This window comes from Euprymna scolopes, chromosome 9 (genome assembly GCF_053919585.1).
Source record: "Euprymna scolopes isolate OS-2025 chromosome 9, ASM5391958v1, whole genome shotgun sequence".
Taxonomy (NCBI): domain Eukaryota; kingdom Metazoa; phylum Mollusca; class Cephalopoda; order Sepiida; family Sepiolidae; genus Euprymna; species Euprymna scolopes.
In genome coordinates, this window is record NC_136490.1 from 86,671,843 (window position 1) to 86,696,421 (window position 24,579).

The 24,579-nt window shown below is 31.4% G+C and overlaps 1 protein-coding gene across 1 annotated transcript in view; it reads left to right on the plus strand.

The window, feature by feature from the left end:
- Positions 1-24,579, plus strand: part of LOC145284756 (ras GTPase-activating protein 1-like) — a 125,810-nt gene that overhangs the window by 72,142 nt on the left and 29,089 nt on the right. Inside the window, exons 11-17 of the mRNA XM_080133722.1 lie at positions 925-998; positions 3,452-3,536; positions 7,839-8,077; positions 8,202-8,278; positions 9,223-9,395; positions 9,531-9,687; positions 23,720-23,862. Coding sequence (XP_079989848.1) covers positions 925-998; positions 3,452-3,536; positions 7,839-8,077; positions 8,202-8,278; positions 9,223-9,395; positions 9,531-9,687; positions 23,720-23,862 — 948 coding nt within the window. The remainder of the gene's footprint in view (positions 1-924; positions 999-3,451; positions 3,537-7,838; positions 8,078-8,201; positions 8,279-9,222; positions 9,396-9,530; positions 9,688-23,719; positions 23,863-24,579) is intronic.

The following is a 24,579-nucleotide window of genomic DNA, read 5'->3' on the forward strand; positions in this document are numbered from 1 at the left end:
TAATTATATGAATAGCAATTAAATTGAAACTCAGAAATATGTATAATTCTATGAATTATAAAATCAGAGCAATTAGTCAACTTTTATTTCCTATTGTTGTACTATGTTATTTATACTATAATTTTATTAAAAAATAATGTAATTCTGCCCAGACTATTGGTAAAATGGAAAAAAATTTTTGATTATGACTGAAAAATCAAAATCATCAATAGGATATTATGATTCTTGTTCATTATTCCCTCTGTATTAAAAAACAAAAATAAAGAAAAATCTGTACGATGTACATGCCCATGAATGAAATGAAAATGTCACATAAATTAATCAAGTAATTTTATAAAGAAAATCATTTGCAGCGATTAGTGGGAATTCGTAGGCATTACAACATAAATCTTGCAAGTTTTGAATTATTACTTAGCTATCTCCTTTGTTTTGGAGATTTTTTTTCAAAATGGCAAGTGTGATAGTCACTCTTCTGATATTCATAAAAAATTATTTTCTTTATAAAAAAAAGAACTACTGATTGATTTATATGATTTTGGAATATATTTTCATTTTGTCATCATAGAGATTTTTATTTATTTTTATTTTTTAATATAGAGGGAATTTCGGACGAGAATCTAAAATGAAGAACATGTTGTCTTTCTTATAGCTAAAATTATATTTAACTTCTTTTTAAGTATTAGTTTTAAAGATTGTACAAGCAAATAAATATCATAAACTATAGTGACTTCACAGCATCCAGGGCAGCACCAAGTAAGTGCAGCTAAAAATGAAGCAATGGCAGTTACTAAATATTCTTTTAATTAAAGAAAAAAAATTTAAATCTGGATCTTTGTTTAATCAAAATTGTGAAGGTTTCTGTTTGATTTTAACATCATGAATCACAATCTCATCATGCTATGTTTTTACTGTCTTCTTTTTTAGCGATCAAAACCCAAAGGAATGATTGATTTGGCTTTCAGTTCCTTATATCCTGTACATGATAGTTTTTTTGGAAGGTACACCTTTGTTTATTATTTTTTTAAATAATTGCATTATATTTTAACAAAATTTTACTATTTACAATCATATTGCTTGTCTGTATCAGTGTCTTTATATTTTGACAAAGTTTCAACTAATCTTCCAGTGTATTCTTCAAATTGATGGTGATTTAAATAGGATTAATGTGGATTATTTGACTTTGAACCAATGACTTTGATGCTTTCCTTTTTTTTTTTTTTACAAAGTATGACAAGCAATCATGTGGAGTAAAATGTGAACTTTTAAACCATTCAATTTTTATTTTTTTTATATTTTATTTTTAGTTTTAATTAATAGTTCCCATATTGAATTCATTTTTTTTTGGCTTGATAAAGTCTGAACCACCTAGCATAAAGGTAAACCCTTTCAAGTTTATAATTTTACAGTGTAACTCTATCATATATTGATTTGCTACTTCATAAACATAATATTAAATATTTTGCTTCATAAACATAACATTAAATATTTTACTTCATAAACATAACATAAAATTTTTTACTTCATAAACATAACATTAAATGTTTTACTTCATAAAGATAACATTAAATGTTTTACTTCATAAAGATAACATTAAATGTTTTACTTCATAAAGATAACATTAAATGTTTTACCTCATAAAGATAACATTAAATGTTTTACCTCATAAAGATAACATTAAATGTTTTACTTCATAAAGATAACATTAAATGTTTTACTTCATAAACATAACATTAAATGTTTTACTTCATAAACATAACATTAAATATTTTACTTCATAAACATAACATTAAATATTTTACTTCATAAACATTAAATATTTTACTTCATAAACATAACATTAAATGTTTTACTTCATAAAGATAACATTAAATGTTTTACTTCATAACGATAAAATTAAATGTTTTACTTCATAAAGATAACATTAGATATTTTACTTCATAAACATAACATTAAATATTTTACTTCATAAACATAACATTCAATGTTTAACTTCATAAAGATAACATTAAATGTTTTACTTCATAAACATAATATTAAATATTTTACTTCATAAACATTAAATATTTTACTTCATAAACATAACATTCAATGTTTAACTTCATAAAGATAACATTAAATGTTTTACTTCATAAACATAACATTAAATGTTTTACTTCATAAACATAATATTAAATATTTTACTTCATAAACATAACATTAAATATTTTACTTCATAAACATTAAATATTTTACTTCATAAACATTAAATATTTTACTTCATAAACATAACATTAAATATTTTACTTCATAAACATTAAATATTTTACTTCATAAACATTAAATATTTTACTTCATAAATATGACATTAAATGTTTTACTTCATAAACCTAACATTAAATATTTTACTTCATAAACATAACATTAAATATTTTACTTCATAAACACATTAAATGTTTTACTTCATAAACATAACATTCAATGTTTAACTTCATAAACATAACATTCAATGTTTAACTTCATAAACATAACATTCAATGTTTAACTTCATAAAGATAACATTCAATGTTTAACTTCATAAACATAACATTCAATGTTGTATTTCATAAGCATAACATTCAATGTTTAACTTCGTAAGCGTAAATTTAAGCAAAGTGTCCAGTTGAGGGTAAAGGAATGAATGTTTTTAGCCAATTTTTCGATATTTGTTGTCCGAAGGGTTAGGCTTCAAAACGATACCAATTTCGTGAAAATCCGTCGCCTTTGTCTAAAATTTTAGGCAGACATACATACAAACAAACAAACAAACATACATACATTTAAACAGACAGGTGAGATTTATATTATAGATGACTTGTTTGAGAAAGGCAGCGATATTGGAGAAAATGTAGGAAACTATAAAATGAAATAAATTATTTCCAAAATTTGGAACTTACGTGTATTCGCTGAGTTTGTTTCTTTTTTTTTTTTTCTCTCCTATTCCCTATAATTTTTTTTTTTTTTCATCCTCGCGATTAATTTATGGTCTTTTGACCACGTTTTTAAACAATGTTTTCTCCCCGCTGCCAACGTTAATCTTAAAAAGGGTTGGCTGAAAGACGTCTTGATAAGGTTTTTTTCTGCCCCACCCCTTATTTATCCTCTTTATCTAATTTATGCTTAGGAGAAATATACTTTAGAAGTGTATTTTGGTCTTTTCGAAAGTTTCTTTTTAATGGTTTATGTTTAAACTATAACACCCCCCCCCCAAAAAAAAATCTAAACCCTCAGCAATTAATTATGACACTACATTCGGTGTTCTTCAAAAGTGATATATACACAAACACTGGCGAAAGATAATTTTTTTTATATCATTTTTGAATGAAGATGTATAGTTTGTATGTATGTATGTATGCTGGTACCATATTAAAGTTTTCTTATTAAATCAATCTTGTTGATTTGAATTAATAAAAATGCATTTTTATGTATTTTTCAGGCCCAATTGTTTCCAACTGATCATCAAAGCTTATAACCACATTTCTGTCAATTACCTTTGTGCCGACAGTGCAGATAAAGCTCAGGTATTATGATCATTGATATTTAAGAACTGATTTAAAAAAAATGAAAGTCACTTCAGTTAGCAGAAAATGATATGCTTTATGAAGTGATGAATATGAGTACTGTTAACCTCTAAACTCTTTCTCATTTCTACCTGTGAAGTGTTGAGACATTATGTTGAACAGAGTGTAGTACGATCCTGAGTGTAATTGCCAGTGCACAAGTGAGAGAATTTTCGTGGCCTTTTTGTCTGGCGTTTTGCTTATATATTTTGTCATTTTTCCCTGTGCACACACATCACAATTTGGGAGATCGTCTGAAGGTATTATTTTCATGCCGTCGACTACATTTGGTAATTTTTAAATATCAACTGTATTGCAGTGTCCTAGAATTTTATGCCAGGTTTCCAAGTTGTGACAGGCAGTTTTTGCGGGAACCATACTTTTTAAATAATATAGTCGGCCATTTTCTTTAATGTTAAATACAGTTCCATTGGGGTATATCAATTTTGACTTGTTTTGGCCAAACTTTATATTCGCGCCTTGTTTAATGGGAGCCTGCATGGAATATGTCTTGCTTAAATGTAGGTATGAACAGAGCATTTTTTAGAATACAGTTACAGATTTTGCCGTTATTATTTTTTAGGGATATTTTAGCATCGCCTCTTTTCAAGACTATATCGGCAAGTTTGACAAAATGACTTTGTGGATTAAAGTTTGAATCAAAATTAATAAAATCAGATTCCTTGGTGATAACGTGTGCTGTAGCACCACAGTCTACAAGGAGATTTTTACCGTTTGTGGTATTGTCAAAGTTACATGTGAATAGAAATGTATGTTCTTCCTCAAAGTTCTCAACGTTTTTTACGGAGTCCATTTTAGAGCGTTTATATTGACATTGGAAACTTTTATGGTTGGGTTGTCGACAATTATAGCAGATAATTTTATTCTTTTTCTTGGGAAAATTACTTTTGGGGAACACGTTACAGTGAGGTGCGTAATTTGGTGTCTGTTTTCGAGAAGTATTTTTGAACTTCATAATATTGCTGGAGTTATTATTGTTCACGAGCATACGATTAGTCTCTTCGTAACTGCGCAATGCCACTTTAAATTCACTGAAATTTATGCGTTTGTCTTTTTGCGTTATAATGGTTGTAAATGGTTTAAAATCGGCTGGAAGTCCCTTGAGGGTCATTGATATCAATAAGCTAACACTTATTATTTCACCTGAGAGTTTTAAGGCATTGGCGGTTGTTTCTGCCCTTATAATGTAGTCGGTAATAGTTTCATCCTCATTACATTTCAGAGACATTAGTTCTGTATATAGGGATATAATTTTCGGTTTCCCTTTTGATAAATAATGTTCTCGTAATATGTTCAATGCTTTCCGTCCATCATCCAAGGCATCTCTTATAATCAGAGACAAACTTCTATCTAAGTATTGAATCAGTTCTGCAAAAACAGTTGCATTCTTTTAGAGAAATTTGGAGTCGTTAGGATTCTCTGTTGGAGATTGTATCACTTTGTGTAGTTTCCGAATCCTTAGATACCCCAGAAATTTTACCTGTCACAATTCAAATTTAGATTCCGAACTATCAAAGGAAAGACGATGGCTGGGCGCATAATCTGTTAAGTGTTGAAACATTATGTTGAATAGAGTGTAGTACGATCCTGAGTGTAATTGCCAGTAACAAAGATGGTGGCGTAGAAGCAGTGTAGTTCAGATCAGATCCTGAGTGTAATTGCCAGTAACAAAGATGGTGGCGAACTGATTGAATCCAAAATTCGACAATTTTTATAGTAACTTTAGAAGCTTTTCATTGGTTGCTCACCATGACTTGTGATTATAAAAATGATCGTCCAAATCATTGGTCTCATACCCCAATTGATAATACTTGAAAGTAAGAACTGTTGGAAATTATTATTTCACATGCCTTTTGGTTTTACAACTCAACTTATATAAATAACGTGCACATGCTAAACATTAATTTATGAAGCTAAAAGAAAATTATGAGTTAAATTGTATAAGACAGTTCAAATGAAATCGATACTCCTATAAATTTTTTTTTTTGTATTGATATTCATAATAAAAACCCTTTTTCCTATTTATTTAAAAAGAAAATACAACTGTATTATATATGGGTCGTGGAATTGCATTCATCTGCAAAAGATCTAGCTAATTTGCATATTCTTTTAAATATTCATTTTAATTAATTCCCTATTAGATTTTTTTGTTTTCTTATGAAATAATCATCTTTAGTTAACTATTACATGTAATTATATTAATACAGATATTCTACATGATTTATACTTGCATAATATTTGTATAAAAAGGTTAAACATAAACCTCTTTCTATATCATTCAAACACTACCATGTTTGAATATATGGTTAAGTAGCAGTTTTAGTTATTTAGAACTGCTTTAAAGCTTCACCATTCACTCATTTTTTGACCAAATTTCAAACAATTATTACAGTTTAAAGATCACCTTCTCAACTATATTGTGAAAAAAAATTTCAATTTTCGTTCAGTAAAACAAAAGTTATGATGAATTTTCTGGTGTTCAAAATCGTAAAAAAATATAAGGTGAGTGACGTTTTTTTATGACTGGTTTCCATAGCAACCACGTCGCTTCAGTGACTACTGTTGCTACTAATTCACTGCTGTCGTGAAAAAAGAAGTAATATGTGAAACAGAAAATGAAAACATGAAAGGGAAATAATTGAGCGGATTTTATTGAAAGCCATACATTGTTATTACATATGTGTTTATAGGGGCAAAAAAGTAAGACTGAAATTAAACAAAGAACAAGTAAATTTATCGGAAGTCTGGAAAAATCATGGATGACAATAGAAAAATGCGAGCATGAAAAGTAATATGGTTAAGCTTAAACATGGAAAAGTAAAGGACTATTTGTTAAAACTGGAAAAGAAAAGGACAAGATATTCTAGTAAAAAATATAATAAATTTATAACTTAAAATATTGCAGCATTTGGAATTTTTGTTTTTAAATTTAATTTATAACATTATATAATCAATTCTTAATGCTGCAATATTTTAAGTTATAAATTTATTATATTTTTTATTAGAATATCTTGTTCTTTTCTTTTCCAGTTTTAACAACTAGTCCTTTACTTTTCCATGTTTAAGCGTAACCATATTAATTTTCATGCTCGCATTTTTCTATTATAATATGTTTATGTATGCATATATATATTTGTTTGAAAAATTTTGCCTACCAAGGTCCTCTGTCAGTTTTTGGTCTACAGATATGAAACTTAATACATAATGTATTCGGACCCATGCAGAACATTACATTTGGGTTTTAGCCAAGGGAAGTTTGTACAAAAGTGTGAAAATTAAAGAAATTGAATTTGCCAGGTGAAAATTGAACAACAGCATTACAAATATGCATGTGTAACGTAATAGCTATTGGTTTATGTTTTAATTTTTAGCCTTGCAGCAAACATGTCTTCATAGCTCAGGCATAAACGTCAAAGGAAAAAGTAAATAGTAAGCTAATTGTTTTGGTTTCAATTGTCGGTTGTGGCGCATGAATCATTTCTTTTTAACTTTTTAAATCATTACTATGTATTGAGTCCAATATAATATAATAATAACAAATCTGCATTAATCCAAATATATTTTAGCATATTTTACAGCTGGGCAATGCGAAGCAGTCTGTTAATATATATATATATGAGAGAGAGAGAGAGAGAGAGAGAGAGAGAGAGAGAGAGAGAGAGAGAGAGAGAGAGAGAGAGATATCAGATTGTTTTTATTTGACATTTAATTTTTGTTTCTCCAGAACATGCTTCTTTCTATTTTGATTGTTTATTTCTATTTTTGCTTTTAGTAATTTAGTTTGAATGTAATGTTATTTTCTTTTATTTCATATCTTTATTAAAATGACTTAAAATATTTAATATTCAATATCTGGAAAACATACTGCAAACTTATTGGCAATATTGTTGGTTGCCAATAAAGTTTAAGTTCATTTCAAACTAATTATGCTCAAAGTTAAAAAAACATTATTCGGACTCTTTAATGATGATTTTTATAACATTTGTACATTCTTAATTAAAATTTTTTATTACAGTCTTTTTTCAATATATTAAGTTTTAAATTATTTGTGCAGTGTTCAATTTTTTGCTATTCATGTATTGATTGTTTCTTCATACCTATTGTTTAATCTATATTCGAATGTATTTTGTTTTAATTTTTTATAAATTTACACAATTTATTAAAACAATCCTTGTAATTAAATTTAGGTATAATTTGTTTTGTATGATTTTGACATGCATTATTGTTTTTTTTTTTTTTTAGCACTGGATTCAATCACTAAAACCTTATTGTGTAAATATTCAACCTCCCAAAACGCACCATTTGTCCGTTGCATTAAAAGAACTTCGAAGTTTATCAATTGAAATCTTTGATGGGCGAGAACTGCCCAACAAACAGTTGCCACACCCATATTGTGTTGTGTCCCTAAACACAGTGCAAGTCTGTCGCACTCAGGTCGCCAAGTGCCCTAATCCTTACTGGGGTGAAGATTTCATCCTAGAGTAAGTAAGGTTACAATTTACTTTTTCGTTTGTTTTCTTTGTTCTTTATTAAAGTTTTTCTCATAACTTAAATATATATAAGTGAACTTTATAGCTCTCAGCTTCAATATTTTTTTTTTTACAGTGACATTCCACCAGATGTCGAGAGTTTTACTGTGTCTATTGTAAACCAGGGTCGACGATCAAAAGATGTTGATGTTGGTAAGGACTTTATGAAGATTTATACCAATAATTTCTAATTTGTATGTATGGATTTTAAGTGTATATATTTTTTTCTGAAACAGTTTAAAGAATTATTTCAAGTAAAAATAGTTCTTCAGTCAAAGGGTATTTAGATTTTTCATTTCATATTATTGTGGCAGCTTTTCTAGACATGTAATTTCATCAAATTTTCCAGACTTCATTAAAAGTACAGAAGCCTGTATTAGGTTCAACAAAAAGATGAAGAAGTTCAACAATGAGAGTGAAAATAGAAGTGGCCTGAAAACACTTTGAATTTGTGTTTTCCAATGGATGCCTACAGTTTTTTTTTTCTTGTTAGAAGATTGCACAAATTATGAAATATAAAATATTTTTAAACTGAACTGCCACAACTTATCCCCAAAAATGAAACTAAAATCTAAATTTGTTTGAAGTGTAGTTTTTAATGTTGGAAAGAATCCTCCAGTTTATTTTTATTATCAAGATTTTGAAGTTGATTGCATTTGTTGAAGGGTGATCAGAATCAATTCTATTAGTACACAGTGATACTTGTAATAAATGAATATCCAAAAAACGGTTAAAATTGTTTTTAACCCTAACCATGTTTTATACTTTTTTTTTTTTTACACTTTATTAACGATTTTTAAATTGTAAACTGCTTCATCCATTTCCAGGAGTGACTAGGGATTTTCCATAAATACTTGGAACTGGCTTTGTAAATATTGAAATTCCCTGGATGGTCATTAATTACAAGTAACTTCAATGCCTCTTAAAAATATATTTTACTGGTCAAAAAACCTTTCAGCCAAAATGTTTGAATGCACATTTTAAAAGAAAAGTTTTTTTGTTTTTTTTTAATAATTCTTGTTTCAAAAACAAAACTCTTGTTTTTAAAGTTTTTGTTTTGTTTTTAATCCTTCAGTAACTTTTTTTTATCTTTCCAGTGCAAACAACTTTAGAATTAGGTGACCTCAAAAGTGGAGATTATATTGATGAGTGGTATGGTTTACAACCAGTTAATATGGCCAGTCGTGGAGATATGGGGTCAATACGCATCAAAGCCAGATACTTACATGAAGTGATTATGCCACCAGAAGAATACACAACACTCAAGGAGGTAAACTATAGGAACATATTTTTGTCTTTTTAATGAAAAATGTTTATAAAATATTCATATGAAAATTACTTATTACCTGTAAATATATTTAAAAAAAAATTTCTGTTTAATGAATTTAAAATTGTTCCTTTTTAGCTCATACTGACCAACTTGGATAATGTGTTGGTGTTGGCACATGTATGTGTCAATGAACGAATTAGCCTTGCCAAAGCCCTACTTATGGTATTCCGTCATGAAAAACAGGAATCTGTTCTTCTCGAAGCTCTTAACAACATAGAAATTAATAAAGAAGGTGAGTCATTTTTTCTTAAAGTCTGTCATCTCATCATGGACCAAGATGCAGGATAGTCATTCCAGTTTTTAATTTTTATTTGTTTGTACATTTTTAAGCATAAAATAGACAACTCCTATGGTATTCTTGATTTAAATTATCGTTTTTACTTAAGTGATTATTTTAAAATACTTTATGTTGGCAGTGTCTGGGCTAGACTGAGTAATTAAATAAAATATTGTAGTGAAGTATTTTGCCAATAACACTGTACAACAATAAGTGAAAATTACCTAATCAGAAACAAATTTTGATTTGTCAGCTTAAATACTATTTGGGTCTGACTTTGAAAATCTGACAAGATAATTTCATATGTTAGATTCTTAATTACTTCAGTATTACTCATCTTTTGATATATAAAATCTCTTCATTATAATTTTATTTTGAGTTTGCTTTTGCACCAGATGGTGCGACTCAATGGTTCACTATAATTGTCACAATCAAATAAATCTGGATAAAAAAAACCCAATTTAGTGGGATAAACACAGAAAAAGAAAAAAGCAACCTTTTTTGTTTGTGAAAGATATTCTAGATTTTCTTTTTTTTTATTCAAAATATAACTAAAACATTTGTATAACAACTTTATTTCTGTTAAAAATTCATATTTGCTTGTTGTGTATCACATGTACTCATAAAATATGCTCTCTAATTTTTAGAAGAAAATTCAATTTTTCTTTAAGATTTTGTATTTTAGATCATATGATTAAATATATCTTAAATTTACAAGCACAATTATATTTTTGGGCCCTGTCGATGGGGCATTAGAATATGCCGACTGCCCTCACTCCCCGCAGAGACTAAAAGTCTTTCAATGGGGTCACCTGTTGACCCATGATGCTTAAGGATGAGATCCTGGTTGTTGAGCAGATTATGCCCAGGCCATTATAAAGACATGAACTACAACATGCACTTTAGTCCTTACATGGGCGAGATGGGAGGTTGGATGAGCCTGATCCAATCAACTGGTTGGTCATGTCTAGCTCTAAATCTGACAAACATAACAAGATGCTCTTCACATTATACAATAAACTGATTTAGTAAGTGGTGGCTGAAAGGGTAATCTACTTGACTGACAATGAACTTAAAATGGCCGAAAAACAGACATTTTTTTTTTTAAATGTGGCTTAGAAATAAATGGAAGAACCATGGATGATTGGGTCCCTCTAAGGGTAGAGTATACCACTCCTATATTCCTGTTTAGGACGAATGGTACCTCTCCCAACACCTCCTATATAGGGCTCCGAGTTAGGTGAGAAGCAGGAGAGATGAAAAAATAATAACACAAAATTATGTACAAGAATAAGCCTCATAAAAAAAAATCATACTGAAGTTTCAGATCTTACCAGTTCAGACTCAGAAATCGAAATGAAATATGAAAACAAACTTCCCAACATACATAATGATGGAATCATCTGATGACAAATTTGTTATAAAAATATCATTGTTCAAAATAGAAAATATATTCTCCAAAAGTATCAAAACAAAAGCTACAAAAAACTAAACAACGACGCAATATTAATTGAAATAACAAATAGAAAACAAGCAGAAGGTTTACTAAAATGGAAACAATTCGATAATGCAACGATCAAAACTGACTTGAAACACTAAACTGAAAACAAGGTGTAATTTTGCTTTTGTTTTGAACTATCATTATGCACTATAGAAGAATCAAAGACAATCTTAAAATGCAAAATGGTACGAATGTACAAAGAGTACAACAGAAATTATATTCACCAATACATAAATACATACATACATAAATACTAACCTTTCATACTTCCAAAATATCAAAATCAGATATCTAATGATAAACACAGCACCATATATCCCTAACCCATTCAGATGTTACAATTGCTAAAGATATGGACATCATTGTGACCGATGTACATGTCCTCTAATATGCATAAGATGCCGAGGAAATGATTCACACAAAGAATGTAAAAATATAGTTAAATGCGCCAATTGCAATGAAAATCACTGGGCAAATTCCAAAAATTTCCATATTTGGATAAAAGAAATCCTCAAAATAAAATACACCAAAAAACATTGTCTTCTTAGAAGCCAAGAAAACAATAGTTAACACTATGTAAAACCTACCAAATACTAGCATACTAAATCACCATACAAAAGCAACAAATATAACCAACATGAAAATAGAAGACTTCAAAAAAACATTTTAATGAAAATTTTACTAGAAGAATTAAAAAAAAAACATAATCCAAATTAATACTGAAAACAAAATCTACCCAAGTAAAAACCAAAACATAACTCAACAGAGGACCCAACAAAAAAGACATGAAACCCTTAACTGCAACTACTTCTAGAGAAACAGTTACTCCAATGTAATTAAAAAATCAGACACTGAAAGCAATAAAATCATTGCCCAACAAAAAAGAACCTGAATTCAAAAAAGGAAAAGATCACTCTCAATCAACATCTAAAATAAGAACCCCTATTCAAAATCAAATCAAGGCAATGAACACAGAAAATGAAAGACCCCCCCCCAAAAAAAAAAGCAAAACAAAAAGAAACCTTTAAACAGAAAAATCCAAACAAAATATAAATGATGAAAAAAAAAAAATATTACAATCGAACTTTAGAGGAATAAACCCAAACACAGAAGAACTACACCAGTTAATAGCAGATCTAAACTCAGCTGTTGTTTATCTTCAAGAAACCTTCCTCAGAAACTGCAAAAACATAAATCTTAAAAAATACTAACAATTCAGCTACATAAAAATACTGATCTCCGAGAATCAGGCAGCACACACATTATCCGAAACAATGTATCACACAGTCACATATAGCTCAAAACAAACTTACAAGCGATGGCAGTTAAAATAATTCTACACAAACAAATCAACAGCTGCTCTATTTACATTTCTCCAAATGAGAAATTGAGAGAACGAACTACAAAACATACTACAACTACACACACCTTTCATATTACTTGAAGACTTTAACTCCCACAGCTCAATATGGCCAACAAAATCAACAAGAAGGATAAACTCATGGAAAGTCTCATGAAAAAAAGTAACCTATGCATTTAAAACAACCAATCTTTGATACACATGTGCCCGCACTTAAGTAAATTTTTAGCAATAGACATAACCCTATATGACTTGTCCATTCTAATGGACTGTTCATGGTCAACACACAATGATACTTGTGAAGGTGACCACTTCCCAATAATCCTAGAAAGTCTCAATATCAATCCAGAAGACAAAATTCCAAATTGGAATCTCAAAAAAGTAAACTGGAACAAATTTAAAACAATTTGTGCCACAGAACTAACTCCTAACACAAATACCAAAAACCAGGATCAGATGACATACTTTACCAAAACAACAATTTCTGTAGCAGAAAAATGTATCGCTAAATTTTCCTAACCTTGTTCCAACGATGAATGCAGAAAAGCTATCAAACTATGCAAAGCTGCTCTATACAAATTCAATGCACATCCAACACATATCAAACAGCCGAAGGCTTAAATTCTTTCAAAATATACAGAGTGAAAGTGCAACACAATCTAAACGTTCCACATGAAAAGAACTCATATTCTAAATTAACTCCAAAACAAAAACAGTATGAAATATGAGAGAGATCGACAGCAAAAACACAACCACTCCTTTCAAGCATCTAAACAGCAACAATACAAAAGTAACTGACTCCAAGGAAATTTGCCCAATACTTTGTACAAAATTCGTCTGCTACAAACCACAGTAAAAAGCTTTCAAAACTTTAAAGAAAATAATGAAAAGATACAACTGGACTTTCACTTATAAAACACAGAAAAATACAACCTGCCTTTTACCTGAACCGAATTACAATACTTACCTTACTCAATCGCATAACCCCTCAGTAGGATAAGACAACAGATACTACAAATTTCTGAAACAGTTCCCAGATCTTTCCATACCTACTAAACATCCTGAACAATATCTAGATTTGTGGAAGTACCGAATCTCTGGAAACAAGCAAACCTCATCTCCATACCCAAAACTGACAAAGACTTATCAAACCTCTCCAGCTATAGACCCATCTGCCAAACCAGCTATCTGTAAAACCCTAGAAAGAATTGTCAATAACAGACTGACTTGGACTCTAGGAACCTACTAACTGACTTTCAAGCTTTTTACAGAAAAGGACAAAGCACAGATTACCATTTAATCTGCTTAGAAACACTCATCACAAATGCCTTCTTCAGAAAAAGAACTTTTAAAATTTTTCCTTTTTTGTGGGGGGAGGATCTTGAGAAGGCATTTGATACTTCATGGCAATATGGTATAATGTTTGAACATAACAAATTCGGACTCAAAGGTAGACTACCAACATTTATAGAAAATTTTATATCCAACTGTACAAACTGAGGAACAGATAGAAAAATCCTACTGAAAATATACAGACTGCTTGTTGGATCAAAGCTGCACTATGCCAGCTTCATTTACAGTTCTGCTAGAGAGTCTTCTTTAAAAGAATTGGAAACAATTCACAACATAGGACTCAGAATGGTTCTAGTTTACAAAACTTCTATCCTACAAACGGTCTGTATACAAAAGCCTTCACCCCACTCTCTTTGAGACAAGAAAAACTAGCACTACAATACTACATTAAACTCTGCTCAAACCTTAACAATCTCATGTACAACTGTGTCTTCCATCTCAAATATCGGAACCTCTTTGACAAAGAAAAAATGCTATAAAACTCTATGAACACAAATTGAAAAAATGGAATGCAATAATAACATTGTTTAATAGACATCCACAAATAATAACATTGTTTAATAGACATCCACAAATAATAACATTGTTTAATAACATCCACAAATTCAAATTTCCAGAAAAACCCTCCCGAGCTACTAAAACAACCAAGAATCATCCTAAACTTAAGAAAATATTCCAAATCTAATACATACCTTGTGATCTACATAGACAATCTCAACAACATTTTAGCACAATACCCAAACTAGACACTCTTATACACAGATGAATCTAAAGACCTAAACAAAGTCAGAAGTGCAGCCATATGTAACACTATAAAAATGACTTTCAAATAACAGCTCAGATTTCAGAGCTGAAACAACCATAGAATTAGCCATAGAATCACCCTTAAAACCAATATAATACTTTCAGATTCATTATCAGTTTTAATGTCAGTAAAAACAAAAACTTAAACAACTCTCTAATCATCAATCTCTCACAAAGAATTAATTATATCTTCCAAAACATAAACATCATCTTCTGCTGGATTCCAAGACACATAGGACTCCAAAGAAATTAAAAAGTTGACACAGCTGCAAAAAGATCACCAAAAATGAACACTAGCAATACAAAAATACTTTGTACTGATTATAGACCCCTAATCAACAAATATATTTAAATTAAATCATGGAATTTCTGCAAAACAACAAACTCTATCAAATAAAGCCCAACCTCAAAGAACAAATGACAAAATTTCTAATAGGAAGATGACAAGAAGGAAGTAGTAATAGCAAGACTCCAAATAAGACACACTGTATCACATATTCAAACCTACTAAAGAGCAAAAAGCACCAATTTGTATCCCATTTGAGGAACTCTATACTGTCAAAACATATTCTAACAAACTGCAAAGATCTCTAATAAACTCAAAAAAAATGTTACCAAAAAACAGTCTAAAAGACCTTTTCCACAAAATAGATGCTAACAATCTCCTGGAGTTCTTAAAAACAACAAAGCTATACAATAAAATATAATTGGAAAAAGAAAATGCTCTCCAAACACGTAGCATACAACTAACATCCATCAAATTACAATAATTATGCTAAGATCTAAAATAAATATAAAGGAAAAAAAACACTAACAAGTAATAAACAAATCAATCTCTTCGGCATTAGATAACACAAAAGGGTTGATATTGTTAAAGTGTCTCTAATTCTCTCTTTTGTTGCAGATGCTTTGTGTGTAGAAGCACAGGTGAGCCTCTTCTAAGACATAACTTAATCACAAGAGGTTAACAGAAGAAGTCTCCGAGCAACAGAGACTATTCCAGTTGCTTACTCAGTGAAGGAACTAAGGTGTTTAACAGTGGTAGCAGAGCAGCGATCAAAAAAAAAAAAAAAAAAAAAAATGGCTCAAGCACATGTATTCACCGATAAGGCGCCTCCACCTTTTGATAAACAGAAGGATGATTACCAAAAATGGTTGAAGAAATTTAATATTTGGAAATCAATTACAGATGTTGACAAAAAGAAACATGGTGGATTGCTAATTTTACCCCTAGATGAAGTGACTCAAGATAAAGTCTTAGAAGCACTATGAAATACTGATATTACTACAGATACAGGTTCAGATAAAGTTATTTTAGAATTATCTAAACTCTTGGAGAAAAACAAAACTATCAACGCTTTTGAAGCGTAGGAAAATTTTGAACTCTACAAAAGACCACAGTCTCTTACTATTCCAAATTATATAACAGAATTTGAACTTAGATGGAATAAGGCAAAAACACATGGCATGACTATGTCAACAGATATACTTGCTTATCGTTTGCTGAAATCGGCAAACTTACCTCAACATCAAGAACAACTAGTGAGAGCCACAGTCACTGAATTAAATTATGAAAAGATGTGTGAACAAATGAAAAAAATATTTGGAACTGCCCCTCAAGACTCAAAGTTCAATATCAAAGTAGAAACTGATTTCACGGAAGAACCCACTGTACATGGTACATTTTTTGGTAGAAACTTTCAAAGCAAAAGTAGAGGCCAGCGTGGAAGAGGCAGGTGGCCTCCACGGAATTTTTAAAGTGACTCTTCTTTCTCTGTTGGTCGTCATCATAAAGTAACAGAGAGAAGACATTTCAAAAATCCCCTAGATCAATATGGTCAGGTCACTAGATGTCTCAATTTTGACTCAAAGAATCACTGGGTACAAAACTGTCCAGATAAAATCTCAAGTGTCAGAAATACGTCATACACAACAGAAACACCAGTTGTTGATGATTGTGATTATCAAGATCATCCTAGTGAGGACACTTATCATGAAATAACCTTGTTTCAGGATGTATTTTCCAGCTCTGAAGATATGAGGGGTCTGGTTGGTGAAGCTATGAATAGTGCTGTTCTTGACTGTGGTGCCACAAAAACAGTTTGTGGACAAGTGTGGTTCTCATGTTATTTAGATTCCTTATCAGAAAATGATAGAAAAAGTGTACAATATAAAGATAGCCATAAGAAATTCAAGTTTGGTGATGGCAACTGGATTCCTGCTTCGAAGACTGCCTGTATACCGGTCACTATTGGCAAGATTGAAACCTCTATCATCACTGATATTATAGATGCAGACATTCCCCTTTTGCTGGCTCAAGATGAGTTGAAATCTACAAAAGCAAAAATTGATTGTGAAGATGATACCGATATAATTATGGGACAAAAACTTTTGCTATCTTTAGCTATTTGTGGTCACTACTGTCTTCCTTTGTCTGAACAAAAGCAAATTCTTGTTCAAGCAAGTAGGAATCCAAAGGTCCAGGTTACACTCTGTAATAAGCATATGTCTCCAAAGGATGCTGCCCTGAAACTGCATCGTCAGTTTTCTCACTGTCCTCCGAGGAAAATCATTGAACTGCTACATAGTGAGGGAAATGATAATCAAGAAATTATTAATGAAATCTATAAGATATTGAAGAATTGTAAGATCTGCAAAGAATATCAAAGAGCCCCTCCAAGGCCAATTGTTGGCTTACACATAGCAACTAGGTTCAATGAGTGTGTAGCTGTGGACCTCAAACAATTTGGGAAGGTTTATCTGTTGCATCTGGTTGACCATGCTACCAGACTTTCTGGAGGAACAGTAATAAGAAATAAATCTCCATCTACAGTTGCTGCTCTTCAAAGTTTGGATTTCAATTTATGGTACTCCCTGTAGTTTACTTACTGACAATGGAGGGGAATTTGCAAATGCAGAAATTTTAGAGTTCTGAGAACAACTGAATATTAAAACAACAGCGGCTGAATCTGCCTGGTCAAATGGCTTAGTAGAAAGACACAATCGTATCATGGGGGAAATGATTTGGAAAACAGTTGGTGATTCTGGCTGTTCACTTGAATTTGCTGTTATGTGGTGTCTCTGTGCAAAGAACAGTCTGATAAATGTTCATGGTTTCAGCCCATTCCAGCTTGTTTTTTCTCGAAATCCTACACTACCATCTCTATTAACAAATAAACCCCCTGCACTGAACCCAGAGGTTTCCAGTAATATCATTAGAGAGAATTTAAATGCATTGCATTCAGCTCGGAAAGCATTTATTGCTACGGAAAATTCAGAAAAACTGAAGAGAGCGTTTAGACACAATGTTAGAACTTTAGGAGACATCAAGTACTTCACTGGTGACATTGTATATTATAAACGTTTGGACAGAAGGAGGTGGAGTGGGCCGGCTACTGTTTTGGGTCAGGATGGTTAGCAAATTTTGGTGAAACATGGTAGCACATATGTCCGAGTACATCCTTCTCGCCTTCGACTAGAAAATCCCACAAAATCGGTGATAAGCAGAGTGAACTCGGCAACTTTGAAACATGAATCTACTACAGATGAACAATCTAAAGACTCTCATTTTCAGGTAACAGAAAATAAAACATCATTTGAAGATATATCAGACGATGATTCACTGACTGACAGCAATAGTGAAGAAAGTAAACAGTGTGTCAATAATAATACTGCTCCAGCAGCAAGCATCAACAAAAATGAAAGCTCTGGCAATAATCTACAACTCCAAGATAGATCATTAAAAGGTGCTGTGAACAAAACAATGACTACCACCTCTCCACCACTTAAAAAGAATATGGAATTAAACATCAAAAAGAATAATTCTGAGTCGTGGGAAGCTATAAAATTAGTATCACGATCTGAAAAAGTAAGTGGAAAATATGGAAATGAGTGGAATGCTATAAACAGGGATGGTTAGACTACGGTTATTGACTTTGATAGGGACATTCAAGATTGGAAAATGGATGTCAGAGAAGAACTTAAGTCAAAAGAGGAGGCTGGTAATGAAATTGGTGATGAAATCTTAATGTGCTATACTTATATTACTGAAGCTAAAGAAGAAATTCTATCGGCAAAACAGAAAGAACTAGACAGTTGGAAATCAAATAATGTTTATGACGAAGTTGATAATACAGGTCAAACCCTTATATCAGTAAAATGGATTTTAAAAACAAAAATTATAGATGGCAAACACCTTGTTAAAGCACGGTTAGTCACTAGGGGCTTTGAAGAAAATGCCACCTTTAGAACAGACAGCCCTACCTGCCTAAAGGGGAGTGTAAGAGTTGCGTTATGTATCATTTCTTCTAAGGGTTGTTATTGTTCTTCTTGATTACGAAACTGCTTTTCTTCAGAATCAAAAGCTTGAAAGAAAGATCTTTGTTCAACCACCTAAAGAAACAAAAACATCAAAAGTTTGGCGCTTGAACAAGTCCGTGTATGGTCTTCAAGATGCACCTCGCGAGTGGTACCTTACTTTAAGAAGAGCTGTTCTTGACGTTGGATGTAGGAAAAGTTCGGTTGATCCTGGTGTGTTCTTCTGGCATAATAATGACAATCTGGAGGGAATATTAGTCACTTATGTAGATGATCAGCTGTGGGGTGGTACACAGCAATTTGAAAAGGAAGTTATTGAAAAGCTGAGGTCGTTGTTTGTGGTGGATGTTGACAACACTAGTGCCTTTATGTCTGTTGGAATAGAGTTAACTCAGTATGCTGATAAGTTAATCTGTATCAATCAGAATAAGTATGGCCAAAGTTTGTCTGAAATTGCTATAGTAAAAGACAGATCTGCAAATAAATCTTCTCCATTAAATACTGAAAAGATCAAAATACTCAGATCCACAATAGGTAAAATTAATTCGTTTGCAAACACATCAAGACCTGATCTAAGTTTCAGTGTACACGAAGCAAGTATCTCTCAAAAAGCACCAACTATAGAAAACATAAAAAACCTAAATAAATTAGTAAGAGAAATTAAGTCAAGGCCTTCCTCAATATTATTTCCAAGGTTTGAAACTCTGTCAAACTTGACGCTGAAGATATATTCAGATGCAAGCTTTAACAGTACAAAAGGCGGTGGTAGTTAGGCTGCATACATTTTATTTTTAACAAATGGTGAATTATCATGCCCCATTGTTTGGAGTTCTTTGAAGACAAAAAGAGTAGTAAAATCTGCACTAGCAGCTGAAACCTTGGCTCTTGCTGAAGGTTCTGATCATGCATGTTTATGGTCCAAACTAATTGCCGAAATCATATTTGGCGAAAAGGATTTCTCTCTACCCATCACTTGCTTAACGGATAACAAATCTTTATACGATGCTGCTCATTCATGCAACCATCTCGAGGATAGAGATGTCTTCAATTCAAAATCTCAGGCATACGAGAATCCATAGACAAACAGGAAATTAATGTTGAGTGGATTGAGGGTGAAAGCCAACTTAGTAATGTGTTAAAAAAATTTGGAGCCAAAAGCTCCAAGTTATGTGAAGTGCTCCAAAAAGGACATTTCTAACGAGCTATATTGATCAATCACTTAAACAAGATTGTGGAAAAGAAAATAAAGGAGTACATATAAAGGAAAAGTTACTATGTTTAAGTGTTAGTAAACTAAGTTTTTGTTTGGTGATGGAGGTACTCTACAAAGTGATCGGTTTGTAGGATGATTTAATTTTTTAGTTTCACTGATAACTATTTGTTTCGGGAAAGATGTATGCAGGTGATATGAGTGAGGGGTAATGTGTGTTGCTCTTGGGAGCCTTTGGGAACGGACCAATCTGATGGGTAGCAAACAGAGAGAGAGGTCAGATTGTTAAAGTGTCTCTAATTCTCTCTTTTGTTGCAGATGCTTTGTGTGTAGAAGCACAGGTGGACCTCTTCCAAGACATAACTTAATCACAAGAGATTAACAGAAGAAGTCTTCAAGCAACAGAGACTATTCCAGTTGCTTACTCAGTGAAAGAACTAAGGTGTTTAACAGATATGCTGGTAAAATAAACCATCAAATATTAAATACTAGCTGTACCCTGGCACGCGTTGCTGTGGCTCGAGTTGGTGTAATGGAAGAATCCCCATCCTCGCTATTTTAGCACCCTGAAATCTACCCAGCAAATATGTTGTTATATACGAACGTGAGACGGATGTTTCCAACCCAAAAAAAAAGGGAAAAAAAATAAAGAAGAATGAAACAAAAAAAATGGGTTCCTAGTGCCGCCTCCAAGGGAAAACTTGAAAAAGAAAAGAAATAAATAAATTAAAAAAAGAAATAAACGATGAAAATCGGGAGGAAGGTATCGAACAAAGTGAAATGTAACTGAAATGATGTATGATATGTTTTTATAAAAAAAAAGAGAAAAAAAAATAAAAGAGATTTGAAAGACAACGAACAAAGTGCAAATAAACGGAAGAAGGAATGAATCCATGTTATTTATTTTTGTTTTTTTTAGTGTTAAAAAAATCCGGCTGTATTACAAAGAAAGAAACAATGTTAAACTTGCCGAAAGAAGAGGAAAAACGGAACGAGAGAAGAAATAAATAAACGAAATGTAAAGTTCGTAGAAACAGAAACGGAGGAAAGTTTATAAAAATAAATAAAAATTAAAAGAAACGATGGCGAACTTGCCGAAAAAACACGGAAAGAGAGAAGAAATAAATTTGAGAATGGGAAAGATCAGGAAAACGGAAAACAGAGGGAAGATACATGGAGCCCCCCCCCCCAAAGCAAAGAAAACGATGTAATTGCCGAAGAATGCGAAATAAAACGGAATTGAAGTATCATAAGTTTTAATACACTGCAAGAAAATGTAAAGTTTTTTGGTTTGTTTTTATTTTTAACCAATGTATAAGTTAGCGTGGTGCGTTTCACCTAAATTGCAGTCCAGTTTTTATGAAAACCTAAACCGGCATTCGTCCTTATTTGTCTCCTGTGAATGGTGACGGAGGTGTAAATGAGTGGCGATGAAAGTATGAATTTTTTAGAGAGAGATGACTTTACTACTTCCATTGATCGTAACCAGTTTTGGCAGTGAACTCTCACCAGATAAAATATAGGAAGCTCCGATCTGCGAGTTACTGGATAGCTAATATGCGGATAACATGCCTCAGATATCATGATGCAGTTTGTGCATAGTACACCTGCATAAAATGTCTAGATTCTCAATCCTATTAAGGTCAAAGTCAGATGGAAAAAAATGAGTTCATTTTATTTATATAGATAGAAGAAGAGAAGATAGAAGAGAAGATAATATAATTTTTTTATTTTAGGAAAATATATTTACTAAAAAAATAATTTTTCATATTGTTATATACTGGTTGGTATGGCGGTGACGTCTATTTTATTAGCACCAAGCCTGTATTTTCACTATCTGAGATTTTTGAATATCTTGATAGATATAGATATAGAGATAGTTCGTTTGACATTGATGCATATATATTTGTTGTAAGTCGTCTAGTGAATGGAATGACCGCTGTTCATTTATCAATGAATAACGAGACGCTTTGTTATAAAACAACTTTGTTTATTTAATAAACATTCATATACACATAATCGGCGGTAGAGGTGGTGGTGGAGATAGTGTAGGTGGAGGGGGTGTGGTTGCGACCGTGACAGGCAGTTGAGCGTCGTCTGTCCTCCCCTTTCTGCTGTCACGCTCTGACTGACCACGGCACCAAATCGTGTTTGTTACGTTTATAAATCTTATTAGTATTATTGTTTGTGTTGTTGTTATTGTTCTTTGTTAAAAGTGATGCTTAGAGAGTCTTAGTCTTAAAGAGAGTTTTATTAAGAGGGATGTTGTTGTTGTGTCTTAGAGATGTGTTGTAAGAGATTGTTCATTTTATGACGAGATTCATATTTATAAAAATGTTTATACTTAGAGGTGTTGAAGAAGCTCTTAGAGTGAGGAGACAGTCTTAGTGTTCACATTGTAAATATGAGATGTCGAGACGTGTATGTAAAGACATTTTAAAACACATGATATACAAGACATATAATGACAATTTTCACTTTACCTTTTGGTAGAATTACAACACAAAGACGACGTTTATAAAAACACATGATGGGTTTATTTCTTCTCCCTACTGATCGTGGTTTTCTGAGTCAAGAATTCAAAGCTTCACATTCTAAGTTTCAAAAGTGACCGTCTCGCTTCTAGACGTTCGAATCCCAACTGCAGACTATCGTCTGTCGTCCTCAAACTCTCTTCCAGTTTCTCCCTGCTTCTCTCCGCTTAACTCTAAAGTTTCTAACTATATCGAGAACTTCCCATTTTCCATGACATCATACACATGTTAAAACATGTGTCTTCTTTCACGTGTTCTGGAAATGCGTGTCCAAAACTTTTTCCTTTGTTTACAAAAGGAATTTTAACCTATATTCCCAGTAACCTATATTTCCAATATGTTAAAAACATGTTTATTAAATTATCTTATAGTTGCATTCTTCAATTGAATTTTCATAACAGAATTGACAATGCACATTCTTTTCTTGAAACTATTTTATCTCTAAGCTAAACAATGGTTTGTTTTCACATTCCATTCGCTAATTCTCTCTCGTAATCTATTTCTAAACCTAAATTACGAGGTTCGAATTTCGTCTATTCTATTTCATTTTCATTTTAACTAAATCTCTCTATTTTTATACTTACATGAAAAGGGGACAGCCCTTATCATGTAACAATATAACATGTAGTTTTAATAAAATGAGTATGGAATTTGCTGGTAAATACAATATGTACTTTTTGTCGATTGTGTTTACTGTTTTCAGTTTAAATTATCAATGTCAATCTGAATATTTTTAATTGTAAATATATTCTGAAATAGATTGAGTAGAAACCAATCTTTATAAATGTTTTTGTTGCTATAATTTAAAAATTATAAGTAATTCTGTTATTCCAATTTTTCAATAAAAATTAAAACCATTGATTTTTTTTATCTTTTAATTTTTGAATTCTTTCCATTTTGTTGTACAGATGAAGTTTCAACTTTGTTTCGAGCAACGTCACTGGCCACAACATTAATGGATCAGTACATGAAAATGACTGCTTCAACATTTGTACATAAAGCGGCTAAAGACTGCGTACATCGGATAATAGAGAGTAAACAGTCATGTGAGGTAGAGTCAATATTAAGCTTACAAATATATTATGCTAAGACTACACGCATACTGTAGTATGTTTGTCTTTTTATATATATATATATATATATATATATATATATATATATATATACTGCTAGTATATACTTACCCAGTGTTGTCCAGTAGTGTTTTTTTATGTTCATTTTTTTACTTTGCCATTTTTAAAAAAAAAATTTTTTAAAAAACTTAATTAAAAAAAAAAGAAAAGATTTTAAAAATTAGGTTTAATTATTATTGTTTGGTTATTAAATTATTAATTGAACCAAAGTGTTATAAAGCTAATTAATTTGTTTATGTTATAAAATTATATGTTCATAGCTTTCAAAACTGAATTTGGTGTTTTCCGTGCACTGTTTTTAAGTTTGAAAAGTTAACTACCAGCATAGTAATTCCCCTTTGTTACCTGAGCAGAATTTCTCATTGTAAATCTGCTCACCACATTCATCGCAAATTATTGTATTGGGTGTCAGTAAATTCAGAACAGTTCTTATTTATGTAAATCTTTATACTATTAACTGTACATTTGCTGGCACCTTTTGTCTTCTCTTTTATTTGTATTATAGCCGATTGCTGTTGTTGCCCCTGTCATCTGTTAATTGTTACCTTGACTTGTGAGATAACTGCTGCACAGTTATTGAAATGTATTTAGTGGGATCTGCCACAAATGTCATTTTTACACTTTGTTTCAATTTC